Genomic DNA, 25,519 nt, shown 5'->3' with positions numbered 1-25,519 from the left:
CTTTAAATACATACATAAATACCTAACATAGAACAGCCCATAGCATAGCAATACGATGCAATATGTAATTCATGCATTTAACAACTAAAACGGTTCTCAAAATGGAAACAAATCCGAACAGAGCTGAGTAAAAACAAAAGATAATCGGAAAGAAAATGTTGAACAAGCAACTAATGTACGAATTTAATTTCGTTTTTGTTTAGAACTAAACAATAAAATTTGCTATATTATATACATAAAATGATTTTGTACTGTTTGGCCGTTAGGCTGCTCTGGATTGAGGAATAGGAAATACAGAGATCAGTGTATAATTTCTAGAGTTATTCATGATCGCGGCATGTATTCTGGTTCTCTTCAAAATTGGGGTAGTTTGACCGTAATTTAAATTGAAATTTGTGCTTTTTAGTGTGACCATCGTTTCCAATTGTTATCGATACCATCGAAACTCGATTTTCTACCATTAAAATACCAAATATCATTAAATTGAATCGGAGGGAATTTTAAAAACATTACATACTGAACATGTGATTTCTTTCCTGCAAGCGTGGATTTAGAAATAATAATATGCCATATTATTTAAGAAAATACAGAGTATACATAAATGAGAATATAAGTTTATTAACATTTTTACATATATACAAACTGATGGCTACATACTACAGTACAGGTAACTGGCTGACTAAGGTGTACGTTTAATCCTAGAAAAATTCGAAAATCTCATAAAAGTCTGGATAATTTTCCCCGTCCCCGCCCATGACTAACTAACTAACTATCTAACTAATGGCACTGCTTGGTCACCTGGTCTACGCTGCTCGATGATCATCCACTTCGATGTGTGGAGCAGAAGGGCCACAGGAGACTGGTATGTTTAAGTGCTGCACCATCACTATGCCACCGTTCAGCGCCTCGAGCTCAGCGGAGGACTTGCTCTCCTGGAGGTGCTCCTCTCGCTTGCTGTTAAGGTAGTAGACCCCGGCCACAATCAGGCTGAAGGAGGTCACGGAGATGAGGAGCGTACCATACTTGAGAGACTGCTGGATGGCGTCAAGGTAGAAGGTGCTCACGTACAGCATGTGCAGTATCTCCTCCGAGAAGTCACCCGAAGTGATCTCGATCCACATCAGTGGCAAGATGGTACCGTTCTCCAGACGATCCCCCTGATCTGAAATTGCCAAAAATTATCAATAAAATTAAAATAATTAAATTAACCTTTTTGGTTGGATCCCTCGATCACTTACTCTTCAGTAGAGGGGTCTTGTCCAGCATAATGTTGATCTGGACACGCGAAGCTCCGCTGATGGGGAAACCAAAGCGCGGATGAATGTCGGCGTAGGTCTGATGGAGCTCCGCATCGGGTTTGATGCCATCGAAGATCTTGTACAGGACCGGATCGCCGGAGAAGAAGTGCGGGAAGGAGGGAAAGATGGGCGAGTCCCCGTAGCACTTGGTGGCATTGATCACTCCGCTGGGCAGGCAGCGTTCCGTGTTGTGGCAATAGCACTGATTCGCCGGGTTCTCGGACGGATGGTCAAACACATCCATGGGCGTCCGGTAGCGCAGCACATCGATGTCGTCGTAGATGGTCACCTCCTTCTCAAAGTTAAGCGGCACCTTGCGACACAACACTTGCAGGAAGACGTGAACCGTATCGCGAGTCTGCAGGAGATTCGGGGAGAACATGGAGGGGTCCACACCATCGATTCGATTGCATTCCTCCCCCTCCCAGTAGTCCAGCTGGGGCATGCCATTGAATTGGGTGATGGTGCTGTACTTGGTGATATCGTCCTCGCCGGTGTTCACCTGAATCGAGTCCACGCTGGTTCCATTTCGCTGAAGGAAAATAATACTATTGGGCCAAAGATCTTGGCAAAGGATCGACAAACACTTACGCTCATCAGCAGGCCGAAACGTCTCTTGCCCTTGCCCAGGCTCTTCAGTTTGATGATCTTGTCCTCGTATCCCCAAAGGTACTCTGCAGCCGTAAGGTTCTTGAACAGGGGTTCGTTGAACGTGTTGATTAACATGCCTGAAATGAGACGCGTGGCGTAAGGCATACGCTTCACGTGACCGGCGGCACTGATCAGCGGCACATTTGGTACCAGCAGCACATCATCCTCCCGGATGGCCGACTTCTCTGGCAGAAACTTGTACGACTTGCGATCCTGCATAGCAATTATAAAAAAGGAGGAAAATTAGTAAGCCCTGCTTTGGTTTTTAAGTCGGCGAGTGACACCTACCCTGAAGGTGACCGTGAAATTCTTGTTGAACGAGACCTCGTCCTTGACCGTGTGCTCTTGGTAGACTAGCGGGCCCATATCGCGAATCTGTATCTTATCGGCCCGCCCGGCCAGATAATCCTCGATGTTGGGGTAGTGGAAGATGTGCGCCTTCAGCAGCGTATCGTACTTGGGGTCAGGGTTGAGCCAACTCTTGGCCGTGTCCGAGTTCTCGGCCAGTACCAGATTCTATGGTGGGGTTTTGGGTAGATTCAAGAATTTTCGCAAGCCAATTCTGCCAGTGGGCAGCATCTTACCTCTAGCATGGTGTTGTTGTAGAACTCGGTGAACCACATCACAAAGAATCCAGTCACACTGATCACGAACAGCAGGAACATCACCCCCAGCACTGCAAAGTGGGTCAGGTTAGTCAGGGATACGAGTATCATCCCATCAACCGTGCTCTACTTACTTATCAGTGTGCCAATATCCTTGGACGTTGGCTCGCGGTTTTGTGTGTGATTGCGCAGCCCGAAGGCCTCCAATATCATCTGGAGTATCGTTGGTTTGTCGGGCCCACTCTTCCCGCTGCTGTAGGCTCCCCCGAAGGTTCCAGTTCCTCCAGCACCGACCCCATTCCGCTGAGAGTTCAATGTGTTGGACTTGGATCTGCTGAGATCATCTTGAGTTGGTGGCAAGGCCACATCAAGGTTTGTTGTACGTGGCATTCTGTGTGTATGTGTGAGGGGGGGGGGGGGCGGCGGACTTTTCAAATGGAGCTTCGATGGAGCTGAAAGTGGAGTTAACAAATGTTATGCTGTCCTCTTATCACAGTGATCGCAGTATAGTATGTTGTTGCTAGCCAGGAGCCTGTAAGCTAATAGATTATGATTCCCATGAATTCCGATGCCATTCTAGTATCAGTAATAAAGTTTCCATAAAAGCTGCTCCTTGAATTACAGATATCTCGGCACTTGAAACTGATTCTTGTCCGCTGATATTAATAATATGTATAATTTGATGTTATCTTTGGGATTGGGAACACGTGGCCCAGCAAAGGGATCTATCTGCCTGGGCTGATTATAATTATGGGCTTATCAGGCACTCTCTTCTATATATAAACTTGTAGAGAATCCAAGAGTTCATCGAACACATAAGTATACAACGATTGTACAACAAGTTCGCGAGTGTTAAGTTAAGTTTTCCTCCATTGATGGAAATCAAATTCATTAATACCTTTTATAGGGTTATATGTAATTGTATTTGTATATGGGTGTTCGTTTGCGTGTGCGTGGTTTAATCGGAACTATTTTCCGTGGAGCTAAGATTATTAACCATGCGATCGTTTACAGAATTTTTCACCAACTAATCTGGGTTTCAGCTCTCAGAGCCTCCGCATGCTGGGCTCAGCTGCGACTTCTGCCCGTGCTGAAATCAAAGTACAACCCATATGTATGTGCTAGGCCTTATCAGTAGCTCCTACGAATATATAATACTGATACTTTTATATACTATAGCTGGCAAATCATAAAATAAAATTATGGAAACAACAATCAAGGAGGTATCAGTTTGAGTGACTGTGTGGTGTGTCTGTATGCCATAGAGTTAAGCTCTAGAAATTACCAATTCTGGGGGGTACTTGTACGCTAGCTTTGAAAACGGGTCAACGCCACGGAATAAGCCTCAACCTGGGCGTCAAATTTTCCAATATTTTCAGCACGAGCATGAACTTTTATGAATGTGAACGAACTGGCGGAGATAATGGCTCAATGGGTTTCAATGGGGTCGTTGATAGCTAAAGTGATCTGGAACTGCTGTGACCGCAAATTGATTTGATTTCGAATTTTGATAAGACTGGCTCTGAGCAGCATGAAATTGCGCCTTAGACTACCCCCCAAACATTATGAATTCAATATTGTGTTTGAAAAAAAATGTTTTTGGATTCAAATTTGCTCTTGAGACCTACGCTTAGAGGACGGCAATCTGTCGTCTGGTTGGTCTGTTTCTCCTATTTATATGTGTGGGACGCGTCGCGGCGAAGGTTGGTTGTCTTCACCGCTCCTCTCCGTTTTTGTCTGCTTCTCTCCTGTCTGCTTGTTCCCAATTAGTTGCAGAAAACTGAGCTGGTGCAGGCAGTTCAGTTGACTGATAACGGCTTGGAGATGCGGGTGCCAAGCGAACCAACAAGAGAGTGGGTGAGTGAGCGGAGAGAGATCGTGCGCGAAGACAGCTGTTCAGGTGAACGAAATGGAAACGGAACACAACACACTCACACAAACGCAAGGTAATTGCACCCGCACTTCTCTCTCTCTCTCTCTCTCTCAGAGTGCGCGTTCTCTCTCTGTGGTTTACTTTGCCTCCCGCCACTCGCCTCTGCACTTTCGACGACTGCCAAACATTTGGCGTCTTAATTAACAATTTTGTCGTATTTACGCTGTGTGCACACCATTCGTATTGAGCTTTTTTGGGGGGTTTTCCTGTCGCTCTCTGCCTCTCTTAACGATGTGGATGCTGGGACTGCTCCGCGGGATCTGTCGCTGTCTCTGTCACTGTATCTGGATCTGTATCTTGCAGCCACACACTTGCACGAGTATCTCTATGAGAAAGAACTCTTGTCGCTCTCCTCTCTCCTCTCTGACCGACACTGTGTTCTCTGTTTTTCTTGGCTTGTGTTCTTTGTTCGCCTGCTTCTTTGTTTTGTCGCTATTCTCTTTTGTCAGCTCGATCGTTGGGGCCAGTTCCTGCCTCGATTTACAAAAAAACAGTGGAGCTGTAACTGCAGCTGGAGCTGGTTTTCCATATGGAATACACTCTTCAATCCTTCTTCCTTCTCCCTTCTTCACTCTGCCACTGCCACTGGCATTGCCTCTTCTGCTTCTTCTTGCTCGTCGTCTTCCACTGCACTGCACTTGGAATCGATTCCGTTTCTGGTTTGTCTTAGCTGTCCCAACAACTGCAACGGTACGACCGAACAACAGGGAAGGAAACACAACGGCAAACACTACATATTTGGACCAGCCGTTGGCTTGATAATATCTTTCGGGCGTTTTGCCCCCGAATTGGCACTGGATCAACCACTTGTCCGTTGGGTATGGTATTTATGGCGGATTTCGCGATTAGAGCCCACGCACTATCTGGCCGAGAGAGACCGGGACCTCTAGAACCGATTAGATTTCGCTTTCTGGGGGTTCTGGGGCTGTTTGTAACCCGACTGCGGGTTTCCATAGACTCTGAAAAACACTGGGACTGGACACGGGGACTGACTGTGGTGCGTGCTGCTGCCCACCAAACAAGTTATTACTACGACGGAATCGGCTCCGCTCCGTTCGGAATCAACAGCTGGGCCTTCGTTGTGTTTCGTTCTCTTTCCTCGTTCTACGATCTTGCTTTCGGTGTCGCCGTCGCTGCCGCAGCCGCTGTCTCTGCTGCAGCTCTGTTTCTGATAAGCGAGTGGTCAGCAATGATTGCTGATAGCTGCAAGGCGCCGACAGCGCTGCCAGCGTTTTACGTATCGGGATTGCTTGCTTACTACGTAGCAGCCAATGTGCGTGTGCCAGCTTCTATGCTTGTGTGTGTAATGAGACAAAGTGCAAATTTAATCATCGTTCATACAAAGGAACCACAATGATACCCACAAGCACACGCACACACACTCTCAGGAAGAAGAGATAGAGAGCAGCATCTGCAGCAGCACCAGCAGCAGCAGCAGCCCCATCCACCATTGCTTTCTCTCCATTCGAGAGAGTAGTGGCTGCTTCATTATTATCGAATTAGATGAACGGCGCGGATCATGCAGAGAGCGAAGAAGAGGGGCGGGGATCCAGAAACGGGCTCCATTGTTTCTGCTCCAATCTGCGATGCACTGAGAGAAAACGGGAAGCGGGAAACAAGTGGAAATGGCACAAGGTGAAAGCAGGAAGAACCTTTTTATAGAACATCTTATATATACAGCAGTCAAATATAGTAAAAAAAAAGCTAAAGAGTCGTCCGATCAATAATATATGCCTTATAGGTCTATATATAGGAATGTTCAAATGGCCCAATACAATTGTATTGATACATACATATGTACATATGTATGAATGTACGTACGTATATTCACACGTGCCAAAAAAAAGTAATTAGCACTTAGGCTTTTTATAGCGTATCGCTGAGTTTACCATTTCACTTATAGCGCTGTAATGGACTTTAACCAGTCAATTAGCGATTGACAAAGAAATGTGCATTCACTATTTCGCTCAGTGCATGGGTGCTCAAGGTGCTACCTCTGTCTTCTTATTCTTTTCTTTTATATTCTTTTCGTCTCGTTCTCCTCGGCTTCTGTGGTCGTTTTGCAATTCTTGGAGCATGTGAGGATATATTTAAATTAGCTTATCTTCCAGTCGTATGAATGCTGAGTTCTTCAGCTGGCAGACTTGCCTCAAGCCCGCATCGCTATGACAACGTGATTACTCGCGTAAATACCCCCGGGAGGAGAATCGCGAGTTATTGAACCCCACACGGCCAGAGACCAGGCCCAGGCCCAGGCACAGGCACAGGCGACGATTGTGTGCTCAGCATTTATCAGTTTAGTCAAGAGTTTACAATTAATCTGTCGTGCTCCCTATAAGGCGCGGGGCTTCCATCGTGTTTTGCATCATTTTCGATTGATAGCCTCTCTGAACTTATTGTTTTTCCAGAAGGCGCGGATGACGCGCATGATATTCCAATGGCTCAATCGTTTACTCGTTCCGTGCTGCTAATAGCTTTCCAATACTGTTCGCCTGCAATGAGTATTGTCTCCGCCCCGATCAGGTCCCAATAGCTAGCTTCAACTTCTATTTTACGGCGGAGTATTTGACTGGAACTGACAACTTAAGTGGCACTAAGTCAGCCGCGCTCTAAGTTACTGTAGTCTGTTTAGGCCCTCACATAAACTACCTTAAAAGCTGTAAAGATGGAGGGCAAAGTCGTTTCCATCACGTTAAATGTAGAGCTGGCGATGGCCTCGATCGGCTTCCAGTTCCCGCTTCCTGAATGCTCGCTGGTAGGGATCTTATCAGCTCTGACGTAGAAATAAAAGGGAAAGCGGGGGGGCCTTATCAACAACCTGGGTTGCCGGGTCGTCAAGTGCCAAAAAAAGTTCTTACACACACAAATATGTATAAACAAGAATCACACATAAAGAATCTCAAAATTAAATAATACAAGTTCCTCGAAAAGTAGGACACAATCATCGGAGATCCAGAATCTTCAAATCCTACATCGATACATCGACCAATCTGAGCGAAGATACCCTGAGGGGCTGACGATTGGCCATGCCGACGTTGGTCGACATTCTGTATCGTAAGTGAAAAACCAAATTTGATTCTCTTGCGTCGCCGGGGCAGGGGCTATTGATGACACGCAACAACATTTAAATTTACATATGCGTATGTTGTTGTTGTTGTTGCTTTTGCTGTGCTTTTATTATTATTTATTGCATCACTTACAACAAAACTGCGCCACTTTGTACGACAGTTTACATAAACAGAAAGGTCGCATGCAACCCGGTTGGCCTTATTGGCATGCAAAGTCGTCGTAGAGTTAGGCATTGGATACGGGTCGCCGTCGCCGTCACCGTCGCCGTCACCGTCACCGTCGTCGTCGCCCCGTCCAACAGCACTCTATATCTTTGTGCGTGTGTGTGCGTGTGTGTGGTTGGTCTTGGAGTCGGAATGTCAAACACATTGAGGCGATAATGTCTTGGTTCGCCTTCTAACTAAAAAGCCATTGTTATGGGGATTGAGCAATGGTTTTGTCAGGCTTAAACAAAATACATATGTACATATATGAATGCTAGTTCACAACTGGATCCTCTTAAGATCATTCCCAACTCTAAAAATTCTATCTGAATATCTGAGAATCACAGAATCTCCCAAGTGTTATTCATTTAACAATCATCATATCGTCAGAACTTGCCCCTGATTCATCTGAGGTGGAAAAACTCTCCATCGTTTCAGAACGAACGTGCTCGCTGTGAAATTTTCTGCCAGTGGACAATTTCTCGAATCACATTTCCTAGACATGGTCTAAAATGATTTCCCCTCGCTGTTATTGGTTATGCAAATGCAACAAGTTTTTGTCGCGCGGTGTTGTTTCCCCGGCTTGCGCATTTCCCAAAAGCCTGTTTATGCTCAAGCAGGAAAGCTTTTGCAAGATTTCGATTCTGGAGACGGACAAGACAACAACAAACAAAACCAAAAAGCTGGCGCAATGCCCACCGAAACTGCAACATTCAGTGGCAATAACAATAATTTGTGATCGTTGGAGCTGTCAGCTTTAGCATACATTCTGTGGCTTCAACTTGATCTGTCTTCGTTATTGTGGCTTCTGATGTTTGGTGTTTGGCAACCACTGGCACAAACCATAATAAAAACAACAACAACAATAACGATAGAAGTGAGTCATTTGCAACAACAACAAAATATCATAATCGTTTAGTGCTGCCAGTGGTATTGGTGTGGCAATCAATGGGATTGTGTCTCTGTGTGTGTGCAACATAAAACGGAACGGAACGCAACCAAAACGAAAGACTTCAATGCAAAAGCAACAAACTTGTTTTTTATCAGTCGCCGCCACCCATTCCATTCCTCAAAAGCAGCAGAAAGAGAGAGAAGAGAAGAAAATCGAGGGAGCGACAGCAGAAACAGGCAACATTTATTTCGAACCGATCGAAGACTATTCGAATATCCGAAAGCTTTTATCGCATACAGTGCATTGAGCAAAAGCTCAAGTCATGCACCACACACAGCCACACAGAGCCACACACAGAGCGCGCTTGCTTACTCTCGCTTTTGCTAGTGCCTCTCCTCTTGAGCACACACCTTCATACACACATACGCACACAGGTGTACCTGTTTATCTGGTTTTCGAGTTTCGCTTTGTCGCAATGCCAAGCCGAGCTTCAGGTGGAAGCTTTCGCCGCCCCAACATCTTACGTTGTGGGGCCACTCGAAGACATCGACATCAGTTTCTCGGCGGCTTTACGAGCGTACAAGTCGTGAACGTTTTTTTCCGGCAGTTTGGTGTTACGTTCCACATTTTGTGGCCCCCCGTAAGAATCTATCTATCCCCAAAACAGCGCGTACGTACTAAACTTGCATCCGTGTAAACGGCCAATTTCGACTCCGATTCCGGCTCCCGTGTGAGTGCCTGTCTGTGTGTTAATGTAACTATTTTGAAATGCCTGCGGATTGCGGATTGCGACTTGCGGCTTGTGGCCTGTCCCCTCCCTTCCCCTCAGGCTGGACAGGTCTGCGTCTGCCTCTCTGGTGTGTCTTTCACAAAAGCCAGCAGCAACAGCAGCAACAGCAGCAACAAGTGTGTGGTGTGTTGTTTGTGGCATGGTATGGTGTGGTGTGGTGTGGTGTGGCAGTAGCACTCACATTCCAGGCCTTTTGCGGCAGTAAAAGTCCATTTGTTGTTGTTGCTGCTTACTGCATCGATCATTGATAAACCTTATAGATGTTGTCGGGTCGGTCTCGTCGCAGTCGCAGTCGCAGTCTCAGCATTGAGCAAGACCTTGCCCACTCAGCCAAAATGAAACCATTTCCATGGTGGCTCGATGGCTTGGCTGGGCGCTTAATAGCTCTACAAAAGCGGAAAATCATTGAATTATGCTTTGTGGCTGCTGCTGCTGCGCTGCTGCTGATGCTGCTGCCAGCGGCAGCAGCTAAATGCTGTCTACGGCCCTGCCAAAAGCGCATTTTACGAACGTGCATAGTTTTTATGATTACTTGTGTGGAAAAAGTGAAATTTTCGCTCTGCACAGCGCGCTGATTGGCGCTGCCACGAAGCAGCGACTCAAAACGAAATCAAATAAAAAAGTTTACCCAAAAAACACCACACATACTCCATACTCGTCCAAGATCCAAAATCAAAATTCAAAAATCAAAATGAAGCGTGTGTCCAGGTCAGAAAACCCCACACAAATCAAATAAAACTAAATAAATGCATAAATAAGTGAAGAGGGCCCGCGAAAGCTCTCTTTTTGACCACATAACCATGATGAGGATTATGTGAAGGTTGCACCAGAAGCGGCCAGCAGCAGCACCAACAGTCCGGAGTAAAAGCTTTGAATCATCATCATCTTCATCATACGTATACGACTACGAGTATACTATGTTATCTTGCGGCACTCTGTCGCTGAAGTTTCTGCTGAAGTTGTTGCTTGATTTCGTTGCCAAGTTGGTCATAAAATTGAGGTGACAATTGCCAGGCTTTGTCTTTGTCTTCGCTTTTGCCCGTTGCCCGTTGGCCGTTGACACATTTCACTGCGAAAGCAAAACGCAAACAACACTTTGTACTTCTGCTGTCTCTCTCTCTCTCTCTCTGGTATGGTCTGTTCCATATACCTGTACCTGCACCTGTACCTGTCCCTGTCTCTGGGGTAATTGCCACCAAAACTGACCTACTGAAACTCCAAGATGAGCCCCGTCGCACATGTTTGTCACGCCATTGACAACAGCACAGCCAAGCATTGTTTAACGCACAAAAATTTAAAAATCATTTCATTTCATTTTGTATTATCAACAAAAAGGCAAAGCGAATTTTGTCAGCAGCCCGCTTGGTTTTTGGCCAGGCCAGTGTCACAGCGGCAGCGGCAGCAACAGGCACAGCCACAGCCCCAGCCCAAGCCCCAGCCCCAGCGCCAGCTCTGAAATTGGGTCAGGGTAATTGTTTAAAATAAGTAGCTGCTACCGCTTGTATTTATTTGTGCAACATTTAAACGCAGTGAAATTATGAGACTCGACTCCACGTTGTCTTCGCCTTTACTTCATTTCAATCCGAGAGCTCTGCCAAGCTCTGATCAGCAGCAGAAGCAACAAGAGGGGCAGCGGATGTCTTCGCCAAGATTCCGCTTTCAGTTCAATTCATACAAAAACGTGTGTTTAGAAAGTAAATTTCTATTGAAGTTGGGATTCTGTCTAAGCCATATACATATATACATATAACATTCAACACATGCTCGTACACGTCGAAGATATAAAAGCGAACACTCGGCTGGCGATTTCACGTTAAACACAACACGTTAGCCGCTAATTGAACAGCTGAAAGAGCAGCTCCAACAGCTCCAACGACTCCAACAACGGGCGAGATCCGAGTCAACAAAAGTAAAATGATTACATCAGTTATCGCATTTCATTGGAATAGAATGGAATGCCAAAACTGCTGAAGTCTGGCTGTGATTCTCATAACAAGGTGTTTGGATGGTCTGCTGTTCAGATCTAGAATTTCCCAGCCATTCCAGTCACCTCCGGTTGCTTGCATACTTCTTGGGGATGCGAGACACAATGGCTCAGGTTCTGTTAGTTACACACACATTTCATTTCCCGAGAACCAGCACTCTGAGTCACACTGCATCTCCAGTAGGCTCCACTCCAGTCCTCGTTCTTGGCAAGCATTTGTAATGCTAAAAAGTTTTTACGTATATGTACTTATAATAGCCAGGCCCTGAAGCAGTGCACTCCGCCAACAAAGCGCACAATCAGCCAACAGCCAACAGCTAACAGCAAACAGAACCGAAACTACGAGTACGAGTACTCAGCAAATAAATTCCTGATTGAATTAACTGATTTATGGCCCGATGACGGGTGTCACCGAAAATCATTTGAAATAATTATGGGCTAATTGGTATTCAATGGGCATCGCTCGACCAGAGCCAACAATGGTGGATCCAATGGTGGATCCAATGCAAAACACACAACACAAATCACAAACACACAGATATTGGAGTCGCCAGCTCGACCTTGTGGCGTTCAGAGAGCGCAGTAAACTCGACTCGACAAATACTAAACAAAAATTCGAAAAACTTTGTATCCACTCAGTTGGTGGGTAAGTGGGGTGGTGTGCGTGTGCTGTGTGCTGTGTGCTGGCCAGGGCCCAAAGTACAAAGTTTAATGCTTTTTGGCCGAAACCGTAAAGCGAAAACATCTAAACTGGTTGTAGGCCACCATTTCCGCAGAGCATCCAAGAATTAGAGCTTCGAGCTTCTGGCTCTCATGTTCTCGTGCTCTCAGTGCGTTCTTCCGAATCGCGGAATGGAAGGTGTGAACGTGCCCCACCAGTAATCTCCCACTGGAGTTGCAGATTATCTCGTTCGCGCCGATAAACGACTGTTTGTATGCACTTGATTCTGAGAATAATCTGCGTATCGCTGGAGTGCTGGAGTGCTGGATTGTCAGATCGTCAGATCGCCAGATCACCAGATCGAGTGGGGCAATTAAAACGTTTCGTTTCTATTGTCTACGACCGTGCGACGCCTGCAAATAGCTCAGACCATTAGCCGAATCCCATTTTGCTGCATTGCGTTTCGTTTATGAATATGAATAATGGCTTGCGGGCTGTCTGCCTGGAATTTTCAATAATAAAATCGTTGCTGTTTACGCACGAGTCCGAATATTAAAAGATATACTCGCATGTATGTATGTATGCCCAAGCACAGCCCTGGCCTCGGTCAAGGTTTCATTCCGACATTTGTTATATGCGAAACCTCAGAGTCAGAGTCAGAGCCAGAGCCAGAGTCAGAGCCAGAGCCAGAGCCAGATTCAGAGCCGTAGAGTAGACAGAGAGGGAGAGGCAGCAGGAGCCTGCCAGTCCATTAAAAAGTGCTTAATTGCCGAGCTGAACGGCAGCCAAGGTCTGTCCCTGCCAGGAAGGGCGCAGCGCAGCGCGTTACAGTACTCGTATGAGACTCGAGCAATTATCCAGCGCACAAAAGCCGCGCCACAAAAGAGCCCCAGCTAAAAGTCATTGTGCTGACTTGAAGGTTCTGGAGACAGTCCCCGTCCCCCGTCGCCCAACCACCAACGACCAACCACCAAAACAAGATTGCAGATCGGTTTTGTTCGTCTGTTTTGTTTTGTGTCGAAGCATCGCATAGCTGATAAATCAGCTTTTGGCCAAAACTAAATACAGCCACAGCTCGAGCGTTGTCAAGCCCCACAAGGCCAACACGCCCCGCAACGTGTCTGAGGTCTGGGCCAAAGTCGGGGCATCTCTCCTCCACTGTCATCTGGTTGTCTCTTCAAGCCATGCCATGGATATCCATAGACATAAGTAAACATATGGAAAGAGTGGGGAAAAAGAAGCAGAAGCACAGAACAGAACAGAACAGAACAGAAGATGTTGATCATGATCGTATCGTGATCGTGAACGCTGATCGCGGATCATGAGCTCCAGCATCGAGCATCGAGCATCGAGCATCGAGACCCAATGTCGGCTAGAACTTTACGATGTGATTATCAAGTGATATTGAATGATTGCATTCCTGTTTACCTGGCTTTTGCCTGATAATTATAGATTAACAACTTAACCGGTATTACAGCTTATCTGTCTGTAGGTCGTCCCCCCATAAAAACAGCTTGATACGAGTATGTCTTATATATAATTTTGATTTGCTTTTCTAGTTAACAGCTGCAAGGCGGTCAACTCTTGAAACAACAACGACTCCAACAACAGCCACAACATGAACGGTCCCAAACACAAACTATGCACTAAACTGTCCAGCACGTATCTGAGAAAATGGTGTAAGTACTTATAATCAATTCAATGAATGCGAGTAGCCCCCAAGGGGGTGAGCGATGCTTCGGAGATGTGTTCTCAGAGCTATCCCCACTGGAAGCTGGACGAGTATTACCTGAATTCCCACTACCATTAGCATCTGATTAGCCAGCCGCGCTCTTCCTATTAACAACAAATTTCCATATGGATTTCCCGCATTGACTTGTGCAATAATCCCCTGAAACGATTTATGCACAACGCAATGGAAGGTGGAACCACAAGAACCCATCGACTGACTTAACACCGGGGCGAATCATCCATATATCGCATACAATATATAACTCCACGTGCCGTGCCTGGTTCTTGATTTTGCTCAATAGATTGCGAATGCTTCGCTTTGTTCGTATGACTGGTTAGACTGGTATTCGCTTTTGAATTTCTAATTGATTCCGCTGAAAGTACGCAGAGGATAAACTGAGATCTTCACCCAAGTAGCTACCAACTTTCCCTTCCTTTCGTTTCCTTCTGGAAAAATGAGACTAAGGCGCAGTGGGCTATTAGTTCCAAGGACTGGGACTGGGATCTGGGACTGGGATCTGGCTCTGATTGCTGTTGTTTAGCGTCGACATTCCAGTTATGGCGCTTCCACTTCAGTAATTAAACGATAATTATTCAATCACAACTAATTGGGGATCGGATCGAGCCTCTCTATCCATCGCTAATTGGAAAACAAAGTGTATAAGGTCAAAGGGTCACTAGAAGAGTGATTCATGTTCCGCAATATGTACACTAGTGTTCTATTCGTTCGATGTATAAATATTTATGCCGAGCTGTCCCAGTCGAGTGCCAACTTAAATATTTGTCTCGATCGAAGCCACCTTCCCGCTCACAGGGTCTGACTCATTCCAATCATCCACTGATTTATGCAATCGCTGTACATTCGTTGAATAATTCTCCTTGGTTTTTCAGGGATTACGATCGCCATTGCGTCGATTTTGATAGTGGGAGGCGTTTTGGTGGCCTGCGAGTTCTCCGTGCTGATCAATGCCATTGTGGACCGCATGGTGGCTCTGCGGCCCGGCGCCAAGACCTTCGGCTGGTGGGCCAAGCCGCCGGTGGAGCCCCACATCAGTCTGTACATCTACAATGTGACCAATGCCGATGACTTCCTCAGCAATGGCTCCAAGGCCATTGTCGATGAGGTGGGTCCCTATGTCTACAGGTAAGTGGTCTTTAAACTGCACCTAAACGTCAATGTTAATACGATCTTCTCTCCCTTCATCTCCGACTTGCAGCGAGAGCTGGGAAAAGGTTAACATCGTGGAGAATGACAATGGCACGCTCAGCTACAATCTGCGCAAGATCTACTCGTTCCGCGAAGATCTGTCTGTGGGCCCCGAAGATGACGTGGTGATTGTGCCCAACATTCCCATGCTGAGTGCCACCTCCCAAAGCAAGCATGCGGCCAGGTGAGTGCCCTGGGAGTGCCCTGGGCTTGCCGACAGTGGCTTCTACAAAAATGCTGCAATCTGATTAACCCTGATCTTGCCCTTCCCAGGTTCCTGCGTCTGGCCATGGCCAGCATCATGGACATACTGAAGATCAAGCCGTTCGTTCAGGTGTCCGTGGGACAGCTGCTCTGGGGATACGAGGATCCGCTGCTCAAGCTGGCCAAGGATGTGGTGCCTAAGGAGCAGAAGCTGCCATACGAGGAGTTCGGCCTGCTGTACGGCAAGAACGGCACCTCCTCCGACCGCGTCACCGTCAACACAGGCGTCGATGACATCGAAAAGTACGGCATTATCGACCAGTACAACGGTCGCACCCACCTGCCCCACTGGACCACCGATGAGTGCAATCACCTGAACGGCACTGACGGCTCCATCTTCCCCCCGCACATCGACCACGACCGTGTGTTGCATGTGTACGACAAAGATCTCTGCCGCCTGATGCCGCTGGTCTTCGAAAAGGAGGTGATGACCTCGAACGAGGTGCCCGGCTATCGCTTCACCCCACCCGAGTGGGTCTTTGCCGATGTCGAGAGCCACCCGGATAACATGTGCTTCTGCCCCGCCGGCCAGCCCTCGTGCTCCCCCAACGGTCTCTTCAACGTCTCGCTGTGTCAATACGGTACTAATCACTGGGCCTCAAAAGATCCCTTCCTGACACTGACAACTGTCTCTCCCGTACAGATTCCCCCATCATGCTAAGCTTCCCCCATTTCTATCTCGGCGACGAGAGCCTGCGGACACAGGTGGAGGGCATTTCGCCGCCAGAGAAGGAGAAGCATCAGTTCTTCCTCGATGTGCAGCCGGTAAGAAAGGCGACCCTTTCCTCCTGTCAGTTCTCCTGTAATGGTCATTCATTTCTTTATTTATCCCATAGAAAATGGGAACCACTCTGCGTGTTCGAGCTCGTATCCAAATCAATCTGGCCGTCAGCCAGGTGTTCGACATCAAGCAAGTGGCCAACTTCCCAGACATCATCTTCCCCATTCTGTGGTTCGAGGAGGGGATCGACAGCCTGCCCAATGAGGTCACCGATCTGATGCGCTTTGCCGAGCAAGTGCCGCCCAAGATACGTGTGGCTCTGATTGTCGGCCTGTTCGCCCTGGGGGTGGCCCTGCTGCTGCTGTCGACCTTCTGCCTGATCCGCAACTCTCACCGGCAGAGCACTCTGCATCTGGAGGGGTCCAACTACCTGGCCACCGCCCAAGTGGACATGAACAAGAAGCAGAACAAGGACACCCAGCCCGCCAGATACTAGAGATTGTCGAGTTTTGGATGATATGATGATATGATCAGTAGACGTATCGAGGGGTCGGTCTCTGGGTGTCTAGTTTAGTGTAGATAGGTAACTGGGACTAGCCCATTCCATTCCATTCCCATAACCCATCCCCTGCACCCATCCGATCCGATCAGATCCATTCGGATTTGCTCCGGTGGGGGGTGTGTGTGAGTGTCTGTAGTCTAGAACAAATGGAGCTGGGAAGACTTGTATGTATTTTGTATGTGTATCTATACTTGTATCTGTATCTGTATCTGTATCTATTGTATTGTATGTAGGTTATCTTTGTAAGTAATCGTTATGAAATTTTGATGATGATGTGTAGTCCTACGCAACAGTCGTGATCGCATTAAGGCTCAAAGCTTCGACTTAGCTTAAACTTTGATTTGTTATACCAAAACTGAATTAATATACCCCAATCCCCCCACAATTCCCCGTGCCCCATTGTACCACTTGTTGAAATTCGATGTCAAGACAATCAAGTCACAAACCAAACCCGAAACGTTTCTCAAATAAAAAATAAAGCAATGTTCCGTCCTCCATACAAATGTGCTTCATTATCGATCCAATAGCAAACTTCTATTGTATCTATCCCATGTAGAATTTATATGTGTATAATATGCAATTAATTACGATATTATTTTAATTAGGCATAGACCGGAATCGAATCCCCTCTTCACCTCGCCTCCACAACCCCGAAAGCTTCAACAGAATCCAAAGCAGGGGTTCACGTTCCCCCGCAAAATGTTTGTCGGCTTAAGCTCTACACATTTGGTTCTCAAATTGCCTATCCCCATTCAGTAGTTATAGAATATTTAGATGGGTTCCCGAAACAAAAGAATATTGTATTTCTTAATAGAAATAACAACAATAAAAAAATACCTAGCGGGAGAACAAAATCAAATTTGAAAATTTGTTTTGCCATCGATAATTGCTTAATTGCCGACCATTTCAGTGTTTATAGACATGCAGCTTCCTTTTCCGGAATGCAATCGGTACTAGACCCGAAAGTATGCAACGAAGGATGTTTCAGAATATTATTCTCTGATGAACTCTGAGTGATATTCCAGCAAATGCGGTCTGGATTTGTGTCTCTTCTTAGGAATGATCGAATGCAACGACCGGTTATAAGTATTCCCCTGTGGGCCTGTGATGCTTAGAATTAAAAATTCTAGAATCTGGCTCCTATTGATCCCAAAAGTATGCTTCCGAAGGGCCTTAGCTGGATCGAGATCAAGTGAAAACGAAAACGAGAATCGAGGCAATCGAGGCAATCGAGACAGATAAGCCCTATCTATCCATCAGTTGATTTAATGTCCGAGTTCCCTTTCTATATAGGATTCCAGCGGCTGCGAGGTCATCCAACATAACCCAAACAAACAAAAAATACATGAAACATTAAATGGTAATAAAAAATTCAATGAATTATGAACCCCGCCTATCAGCAGAACTCATCTCAAAATGCCAGGTTTCGGAATTTAGTTATATAGTAGTTTGTTTACTTTCGATTGGATGCATTAAAGACCTCCAGACACAGACCAGACCGGATTCTGCACCACAGCCATTAAAGCGTCTATTAATACTGGATTCCATGATTGTTATTGCGGATCACTGTGCCTGGATCAGAGTCAGAGTCAGAGCAGACCAAGACCAATCCGGGACAGACTTTAATGGCAAGTCATTTGTTTCGTTGCACGTTCTACTGCCCGCTGGACTGATAAGCGGAGTGCCGTCTGCGTCTGTCTGTGCCTGATAAGACAGCCTCTGCGGCGACCCCAGGGCGGCGTCTCCCAGTCAAGTGCAGGCAATCTCCACCTGCCAACGACCGAGGTTAGCCGTGAATCCACGCAGGGGGGACTGCCACCACCTGAATGGCAACAGGTGATCAAAATGGAAGACGTCATTCGGACGCACAGCGCTCCTGAATAACAGGATAAAGTGCTCCGTGCAGACTTACTGTAAGTACCCTTAAGTACTGCTTATCTGGAACATAAAGTTTTAATTGGAATGTGCGTGAATTGTATGATCGGGTCAGAGATCCCCATTATCGCTGCTATTCCCCAGAGTGGGAGCAACGGAGAGAGCGGCCGGGAGCCGGGAGCCGTAAGTCGGGAGCCGTAAGTCGGGAGCCGGGCAGCCGAATCAACCTCAGCCTCAGTTTCAGCTCCAGCTCGAGGGCTTAGCTGATAGCCTTTCCGTTATTTTGATTTCATATATTTTGTTTTCATTTCATTGCGTTCCGCTGGCCAAGAGTCGTGATAAGTGATTGTAACGCCAGTGTCCAAAGCGCTTAGATTTCGAGTCAAACGGATCGCGTGTTTTCTCCCGAACAGACGTGGTTCTTTCTCCGGCCAGTTGCTGTCTCCATCTGACTATTCGTCTTGGTACCAAGATCCTCTCTGAACCTCCCTTAAGAGATGAAGCCTGGACAGAAGCTGAGAGTAGCTCTCTATGTGTTTCTCGGCCTGACGAGTCTCTATCTGTTTGTGCTTTCCTGCATCTGGGACTATCGCGTAGTGGTGGCCCGGGAGCATGTCCGCTTCCGCCAGGAGATGCCCACCATGGACAGCTGGGTGAACTCTCCGTTTGGTAAGCTCAAGAGCTACCTGTTCAACGTGACCAACGCCGCCGAGTTTGAGAGCGGGCGCGACAAGCGGCTGAAAGTGGACCAGATCGGACCGATCACCTACAAAATCGTAGGCTACAACGACATCCTCAGTCGCACAGAAAACAATGTGACGTACCGAAAGAATCGCTACCGCCATGTGGAGTTCCTGCCGGAGGAGAGCGTTGCTCCCGAAGTCCTCAACTGGACCATCACCTCGCCCAACAACGTCTTACTGGGCGCGGCGGCCAAGTTCAAGCACGTGGCACCGTTCTCGGTCCTTGGCTTCGATGCCATCACTAGGTTCGAGGACTTGTTCATCACGGGCTCCGTGTACTACTTCCTCTGGGAGTTCACACGACCCTCCCTGCAGCTGGTATCCAACCTACTGCCCTTCGCCCTGTCCTCCAACTGCGGACCGCTGCACAATGTAAGCGATTCAATGTTCGATTCCATCTCATCTGGCCATATTCTTATACGCTTCCACTCGTAGGCTCTCAAGGATAAGGAGGAGGTCTACACGGTGAACATTGGCCCGGAGCAAGGCATTGACAACTTCTTTCGCATCGAGACCCTCAACGGCCAGCAGGTCATCAAAGAGCAGCTGCCGCGCAGCGAAGAGTGGTCCAATGACGCCTGCCCCTACAACGTGAGCGGCGCTCACGACAACTCGCTTTTCCCGCCCTTCCTGCAGCCAGAAACACCGCTGAACGTCGTGGCCATCGAGTCCTGCCGCGTCCTGCCCCTCATCTACCAGCGCCCAGAGCGCTACGCCGGCCTCGACACCTACCGATACCTGCTGCTGCAGCCCGGCCAGGAGCCCCCAAAGTGCATGGACACTACCTACGGCATCAAATTGCACAAAGGGATGTTTGACGTCTCCAAGTGTGTGATAAGTAAGTCGATCGGGGGATTCCCTCAGAACATTTTTGAATTATTTCTCACGCTTTTGCATCGGTTGCAGATGATGCCCCATCGGCGTTCTCGGCGCCACACTTCTATGGCAGCAGCTACAACTGGAGCGAGCACTACGAAGGCTACAATCCGAATGCCGAGGAGCACGAGCCGTTCATCCTGATGGAGCCCACCACAGGCATACCTGTCAACGAGAAGTACCGCTTCCAGTCAAACATACCCATGCCGAATCTCTCTTCCTACAGCAGGAGACTGAAAAGCTTCAGCAACATGCTGCTGCCCACCTTCTGGTATGAGTTTGTAAGTGTCAACAGCCTCCAACCCCCATGGAAATTTCCCTCCCACTGATACCCCATTGAACGTTTTCCAGGAAATGGGTGAGCTGCCCGACTTCGTGCTCAGGCTGATGTGGATCAATGTGAAGGTGCTGCCCCACGTGCAGGCGCCCTGCATGGCTCTGCTGCTGCTGCTCGCCCTGTGGAGCGCCCTCAAAGTGATCCGTGTGGCCTGGGGCGATCTCGGTTACGTGGATCTCTATCGCAAGATCTGCGGCCGCGGCACCACAAACGCCTGCCTTGAAACGGTGTTTCCGACAACCGATCGCCACCTTACGCAATGCGGCCAAGTCTCTGATGAGGCTGTCAAATAGTCTCTGATTTAGGTTGTGATTGAGCTCGGTTCCAGGCCCAGTCCCAGGCCCAGGGCCAGATCCGAGAGCTGGACTAGTGTACATATACTATACATGCATACAAATACTCGTAGTTTTAGGCTAGAGGTGCGGTCTGTTGCTGATGATGCTGCCACTGCACTTATCAGTTCAGTTGTTTTCTTTTATATAATATACTAATAAGTTGAAAATTGAATTCTCGCCTCATTTCACCTTATCTGTCAGAGGAGAGCCAGAGCTCAGAGCCCAAGCCCGGCCTAAGCTCGTCCCAGACATTGGTCTCATCTAATCCCCACTGATCCTCCTCCCCCTCCTCCTACCATTCATCTGTCGCCACCTTTGCCGTGTTGACTGTTTGAGGTCGCGGCTTTCGTTTGATTCGCCTCGCTTTTTGTGTGGTGTGGTGGCAGGCAGCAGCTCGCAATGACAATGAAAACTTGGGCACGTACCAAGTGGAAGATTTATTTTGCGCTTTATTCAATCTGTACATTTAACTTTTCGTTGTCATTATTTCTTCAGCTTCTTCTTGCTCTGTGTACCTTGTGGCTTTGTATACCCTTGAGGAGGGTCGAAACGTTTCGGCCAGGAGCTTGCAACGCTCCCAGAGAGAAATGCTTCCGTGTCTATTCAGGCATCTAAATAATAATAATTGTATTTATTATTTTGAAAACTTGGTATTGGGTTTTCTGAAAACTAACTAAAGTGCTCAATACAATTACAATTACAAAAGTTTAAATATTTAAGATAATACAACCAAATTGTGTGATCTGAGATGTTTATTCAACATCTTTCTACATAATCCTGTAGAATATTTTAGACTCCGTTTTGGGAAGGGAGTTCAATGCTTCGATCCGTTGGAGGATAGCCTTTCTTTCTTGTTTACCTGTATTGTACTTGATTTTGTTCATCTTTCCTGAACCTGAACTTTTGAACATGCCCCTGTCATGCCCATGTCTCTCTCTCTGGCTGATGCCCCGATGCGGTTTCAAGGTAAGCAACCCTTTGTCTCTTCTCCTCTCGCGTCAACGAAATGTCGTGTGTTGACCGTTTTTTTCCTTTCCCGATTACTCTCGATTTGCATAAATCGATATATATGTGACGACTGCCGCTTGGGGCAAAGGATGCCCCAATTTAAATGTTAATCGCCGCCAAACAAGCTGAAAGTTGTTTGTATAATTGGCTCGGATGTTATATCACAGTGGAGAGTCGGGTCAACGCCGGTCGAGGTGATTTATTAACCTTTTCGCAGCCTGTCTAGGTAATCCATTGAGCCAATCCACAGATCCAGATCCAGCAGCCAGATCGTCTTCATATGCTTGATAATTGCGCTTTTTCTAGAATCGCCTGCGTCATTGGCAGTGCCATAGTGCCATAAAAGCTGCGAAAGTACATAATTATACGAATATAAAGTGTATTTTTACTTTTTTATAGTTAATTAATGTTGCCCCCAAAGCGGCTAGAATTATCAGTCTGAGCTCGAGTCCCGAATCCATTAGCAGACGTCCTCTTGTCCCCGGTACAGCTGACCGACCGTTGGAGCTAAATATTATCTGCCAAAAAGGCGGAAAAACCCCCTAGTCATGGCTAAGACGGCAACAAATACATACATATGTACGTATGTACGAGCATGTCCACCCAAGGCAGTGGGGTAAATCCCGATTGATTAGACCAGTTGGAATGAATCGGCGCTAAAGCTTTCGCAATATGGTCGGGTCTAGACTTGTGCGTGCGATCCATGAGCCGAAAGATAATTAAAAGGGAAATGGAAATGCATAAAAGTGATTACAACACAACAACAACAACAACAACAACAACAGCCACAACCACAATAACAACAACAGCACCAGCACCAGAAACAACTAAATGCGATCGTTAAACCAAGTCAGAGTCAGAGACCAAACCAGCTAAAGCCAGATCAGTGAGTGTCTCAGATCTCCGCTCTCCATGCTCGGCTCTGTCCAAGTCCAACTCCAGCTCGGAACTCGGTCCGGACTGGCAAAATCAACATTTAAATTTCAATTTTCACGTAAGTCAATGTTTTTCCTACGAATTTTGTACGTGAGAGCCGCCAAAAGAAAAAGAAAAAAGAAAACAAAAACAAGAGTAACGATCAAATAAACACAAAACCAGAGATCTGGGCAGAGGCATGGGGAGTGGACAGATAAATCTGTGATAAACTCGCATTTCCATTCCACCCTATGAACTGGTGGACTGAACAGACAGACCGTTTGACTGCTTGCCGAAAAATTCAGCTGAAAAAACCTTAAGTCAATCGTTGAAAATCCGGTTCCACATGCGAAAGCTCCGAGCGAGCGGGGCTGGCTGCTGGGAATTGCGCTCAGTGTATGAGCCGTTAAAGCTCCTTAGTATAAAAGTCAGCTAAAGAGGCTAACAGCTCGCAATCAAAGCTGCACCGTTGTACGCACCACAACGCAACCCATCTCCGCCCAAGCCCAACGATCAGACAAAAACGAAGTGAGTGACAACCGTGTTTAGTAGTGCACCACCAGTCGTAAAGTTGAGTGCCAAAAAAAAAAACAAATAGAGTCGAGGAAACCAATTCCAATTGCAATTCAGGCTTAGAGCATGATAGTACGTCCGACCTGTCGTGCACAATTATTGAGTAAATTTTGACCAACCACCGGCGGCCGTACATCGCCCGTTAAACAACAGTTTGTGGTGACATGGCTGCACTGATTTGCATAGTCAGAAGAGCAGAGTAGAGAAAGATGTAGTGTATAGACGGGAATAGAAGCGGAGAGGACAGGGGGAAACCAACAAGCAGCGACGTGGTCTTCGCCGATTGAGAAATTGTGAAATCTTCTGTGTAAAATATCGAAATTAAAATGAACACCAATTAGTATGCATACGCGATATATATGCCAAGGGCCATTAATAATGCATGACAAAGTGGGCTCCGCTCCGCCATCGGGCGGCTCATCGCGATCACCTCAGATGATTCTTTCTACATTCAGACAAACATAAACCGATTTCGGAGACTTGGCGGCGACGCCTTCTATATTCAATAGATTTGCATGTTCGAAGCGTTTCCAGAGAAGCAGCCTCTGGCCAATGCGGCCATTCCAAGAAATCATTCCGAATTATTTGCACTCTAACCAATCGCCTCTATAAGCATCAGACAAACAATGGCACCAGGGGGTCTAATTTTTATTTGCTTTGCCATTACCCGATTTTGGGGACTAACCCAAACACCTCTCTCCTCCTTTTACAGCACTCGTCAAGATGAAAGCTTCGCTGGCCATTGTGTTGTGCGTGCTCGCCGGACTGGCGGCCGCCGCTCCGGACCAGTACACCAGCAAGTTCGACAATGTTAATGTGGATGATGTGCTCGGCAATCAGCGCGTGCTGAACAACTACCTCAAGTGTCTGATGGATAAGGGGCCATGCACGGCCGAAGGCCGTGAGCTGAAGCGCCTGCTGCCTGACGCTCTGCAGTCCGACTGCTCCAAATGCACCGCCGCTCAGCGTCGCAACTCCGAAAAGGTGATCAACATCTTGCGCTCCAAATATCCAGGCGAATGGAAGCAGCTCCTCGACAAGTACGACTCGAAGGGAATCTATAGGTCCAAGTACGAGGCGGCGGCGAAGAAGCAGCACTAAGCGGGGGTCGCACTCTGCGGTCTACTACTCATTTCACATGAACTTAATTTAAAATCAGAAGCTCCACAATTAAAAATGTAATTTTGTATACCTAAATGCGGCAAAACAAAACTTTTATTCCAACGCGGAAGCTGGATGCGGATGAGCTAACGAATATCAACTAGTGCTTAACAAACAAAACAGGCTGCACTGCGGCTGGGGCTTTTGTTATTTCGTTTCGTTGATCAGATCAATCGCCCTAAAATGATTTGCCACATTGATTGTCCAGTCTGAGTGTTGGCCGGCAGTGAATTCCTTGATGAAGCGGTAGTTGCAAATAAAGACCTTATCCTGGTACTCAGGCAGAATTCTGTAATGAAAAGGATGACTCATCAGTTGAAGAGTTCTGTGCGATGGATGGCCGGCACCACAAACCCCATGTTCCATGGTATCTCCTCGCCGCGCTCTCTCATCTCGGACAGTCCTCTCATCACATGAAATACCATTGTGATCTCAACCCAGCGCTTCTGCAACTTGTCGTTGGCCTCGTCGAAAATGATGCCCACCTGGTAGGGGAACGAAAGGTAGATGTCACTCTCCTTGATCTCCAGCTGACGGCGTTGCGACATCGACAGTTTCTGTATCACGGGCTTCAGCTCCGCAATAGCATCGACAGAAACCAAGCTGTCCAAAGCCTCCAGTTCGCCGGCCATTAGTTTAGAGGATACCACCTAAAGAGACTGGAGTTAGGCCCCCTGCGTTAAATAGCACCATGTCAATCGAACCTGCAGTGCCTGCTTGGCGCCAAAAATGAAATCCTTGAGCTGGAACTCGCTGTCGAAGTAGGGCCGGATGATGAACTGGATTGTAATCCAGTTCTTGATCGTGATCAACGCCGACGGCCACACAACCTCCGGGAAGTCCATGAGGCGCGGCAAGTGATTACGGTCGGACCTCGTCTCCTGCTCTTTTTTGTTTTCCTCTTGCGGCACTGATGCGAATGATCTTCTATTTGCGACTGCGATGGGACTATTATGAAGGCGCAGCAAGGGCGTCCGGGCCATGCCCAGGCAACGTCTGAGTGTGTGCTGCATTGTTAATTTTCTCAGATGCAGGCAAATTATTCGTCGTTTTGTAAATTAGCCCCGTTTGCGGAGAATATGGGCAGTGTTGGGTAGCGAGTAGTTTTAATTTAATTTCAATTCT

At 47.2% G+C, this 25,519-nt stretch overlaps 5 protein-coding genes across 9 annotated transcripts; 3 read left to right on the top strand and 2 right to left on the bottom strand.

Moving 5' to 3' along the window:
- Window positions 1–594: 594 nt before the first annotated feature.
- Window positions 595–5,602, bottom strand: LOC4803568 (scavenger receptor class B member 1). 2 transcript variants are annotated; one of them, XM_015183699.2, is made up of 7 exons: window positions 4,183–5,602; window positions 2,689–3,006; window positions 2,534–2,625; window positions 2,238–2,465; window positions 1,890–2,162; window positions 1,239–1,830; window positions 595–1,162 (listed from the first exon to the last, which is right to left on the bottom strand). In XM_015183699.2, the coding sequence occupies exons 2-7, from the start codon at window positions 2,942–2,944 to the stop codon at window positions 804–806; spliced, it is 1,800 nt and encodes a 599-aa protein (XP_015039185.1). In that variant the 5' UTR covers window positions 2,945–3,006; window positions 4,183–5,602; the 3' UTR covers window positions 595–803. The 2 variants fall into 2 exon arrangements, with proteins under 2 accessions (XP_015039185.1, XP_001360275.1); XM_001360238.3 differs by lacking the exon at window positions 4,183–5,602 and adding an exon at window positions 3,453–3,674.
- Window positions 5,603–7,358: 1,756 nt separating this feature from the next.
- Window positions 7,359–17,074, top strand: emp (epithelial membrane protein). 4 transcript variants are annotated; one of them, XM_033378546.1, is made up of 7 exons: window positions 9,168–9,291; window positions 13,646–13,765; window positions 14,709–14,961; window positions 15,035–15,208; window positions 15,298–15,869; window positions 15,932–16,053; window positions 16,125–17,074. In XM_033378546.1, the coding sequence occupies exons 2-7, from the start codon at window positions 13,705–13,707 to the stop codon at window positions 16,503–16,505; spliced, it is 1,563 nt and encodes a 520-aa protein (XP_033234437.1). In that variant the 5' UTR covers window positions 9,168–9,291; window positions 13,646–13,704; the 3' UTR covers window positions 16,506–17,074. The 4 variants fall into 4 exon arrangements, with proteins under 4 accessions (XP_015039183.2, XP_033234437.1, XP_001360274.2 ...); XM_001360237.4 differs by having other exon boundaries at window positions 9,178–9,321; XM_033378547.1 differs by having other exon boundaries at window positions 9,228–9,381.
- A 1,734-nt stretch (window positions 17,075–18,808) lies between these two features.
- LOC4803566 (scavenger receptor class B member 1) lies at window positions 18,809–20,909 on the top strand. Its single transcript, XM_001360236.4, has 4 exons — window positions 18,809–19,561; window positions 19,625–20,027; window positions 20,096–20,346; window positions 20,417–20,909. The coding sequence occupies exons 1-4, from the start codon at window positions 18,944–18,946 to the stop codon at window positions 20,693–20,695; spliced, it is 1,551 nt and encodes a 516-aa protein (XP_001360273.3). The 5' UTR covers window positions 18,809–18,943; the 3' UTR covers window positions 20,696–20,909.
- Window positions 20,910–23,081: 2,172 nt separating this feature from the next.
- Phk-3 (Pherokine 3) lies at window positions 23,082–24,430 on the top strand. Its single transcript, XM_001360235.4, has 2 exons — window positions 23,082–23,188; window positions 23,946–24,430. Exon 2 carries the CDS (start codon window positions 23,957–23,959, stop codon window positions 24,332–24,334), a length of 378 nt encoding a protein of 125 aa, XP_001360272.2. The 5' UTR covers window positions 23,082–23,188; window positions 23,946–23,956; the 3' UTR covers window positions 24,335–24,430.
- On the bottom strand, window positions 24,404–25,519 carry LOC4803564 (m-AAA protease-interacting protein 1, mitochondrial). The gene is made up of 3 exons (XM_001360234.4): window positions 25,099–25,519; window positions 24,749–25,044; window positions 24,404–24,683 (listed from the first exon to the last, which is right to left on the bottom strand). The coding sequence occupies exons 1-3, from the start codon at window positions 25,405–25,407 to the stop codon at window positions 24,542–24,544; spliced, it is 747 nt and encodes a 248-aa protein (XP_001360271.3). The 5' UTR covers window positions 25,408–25,519; the 3' UTR covers window positions 24,404–24,541.

This window comes from Drosophila pseudoobscura, chromosome 3 (assembly GCF_009870125.1).
Source record: "Drosophila pseudoobscura strain MV-25-SWS-2005 chromosome 3, UCI_Dpse_MV25, whole genome shotgun sequence".
Taxonomy (NCBI): domain Eukaryota; kingdom Metazoa; phylum Arthropoda; class Insecta; order Diptera; family Drosophilidae; genus Drosophila; species Drosophila pseudoobscura.
Note: the sequence above shows the minus strand (reverse complement) of the source record. Positions and strands in the feature narration are given on the sequence as shown.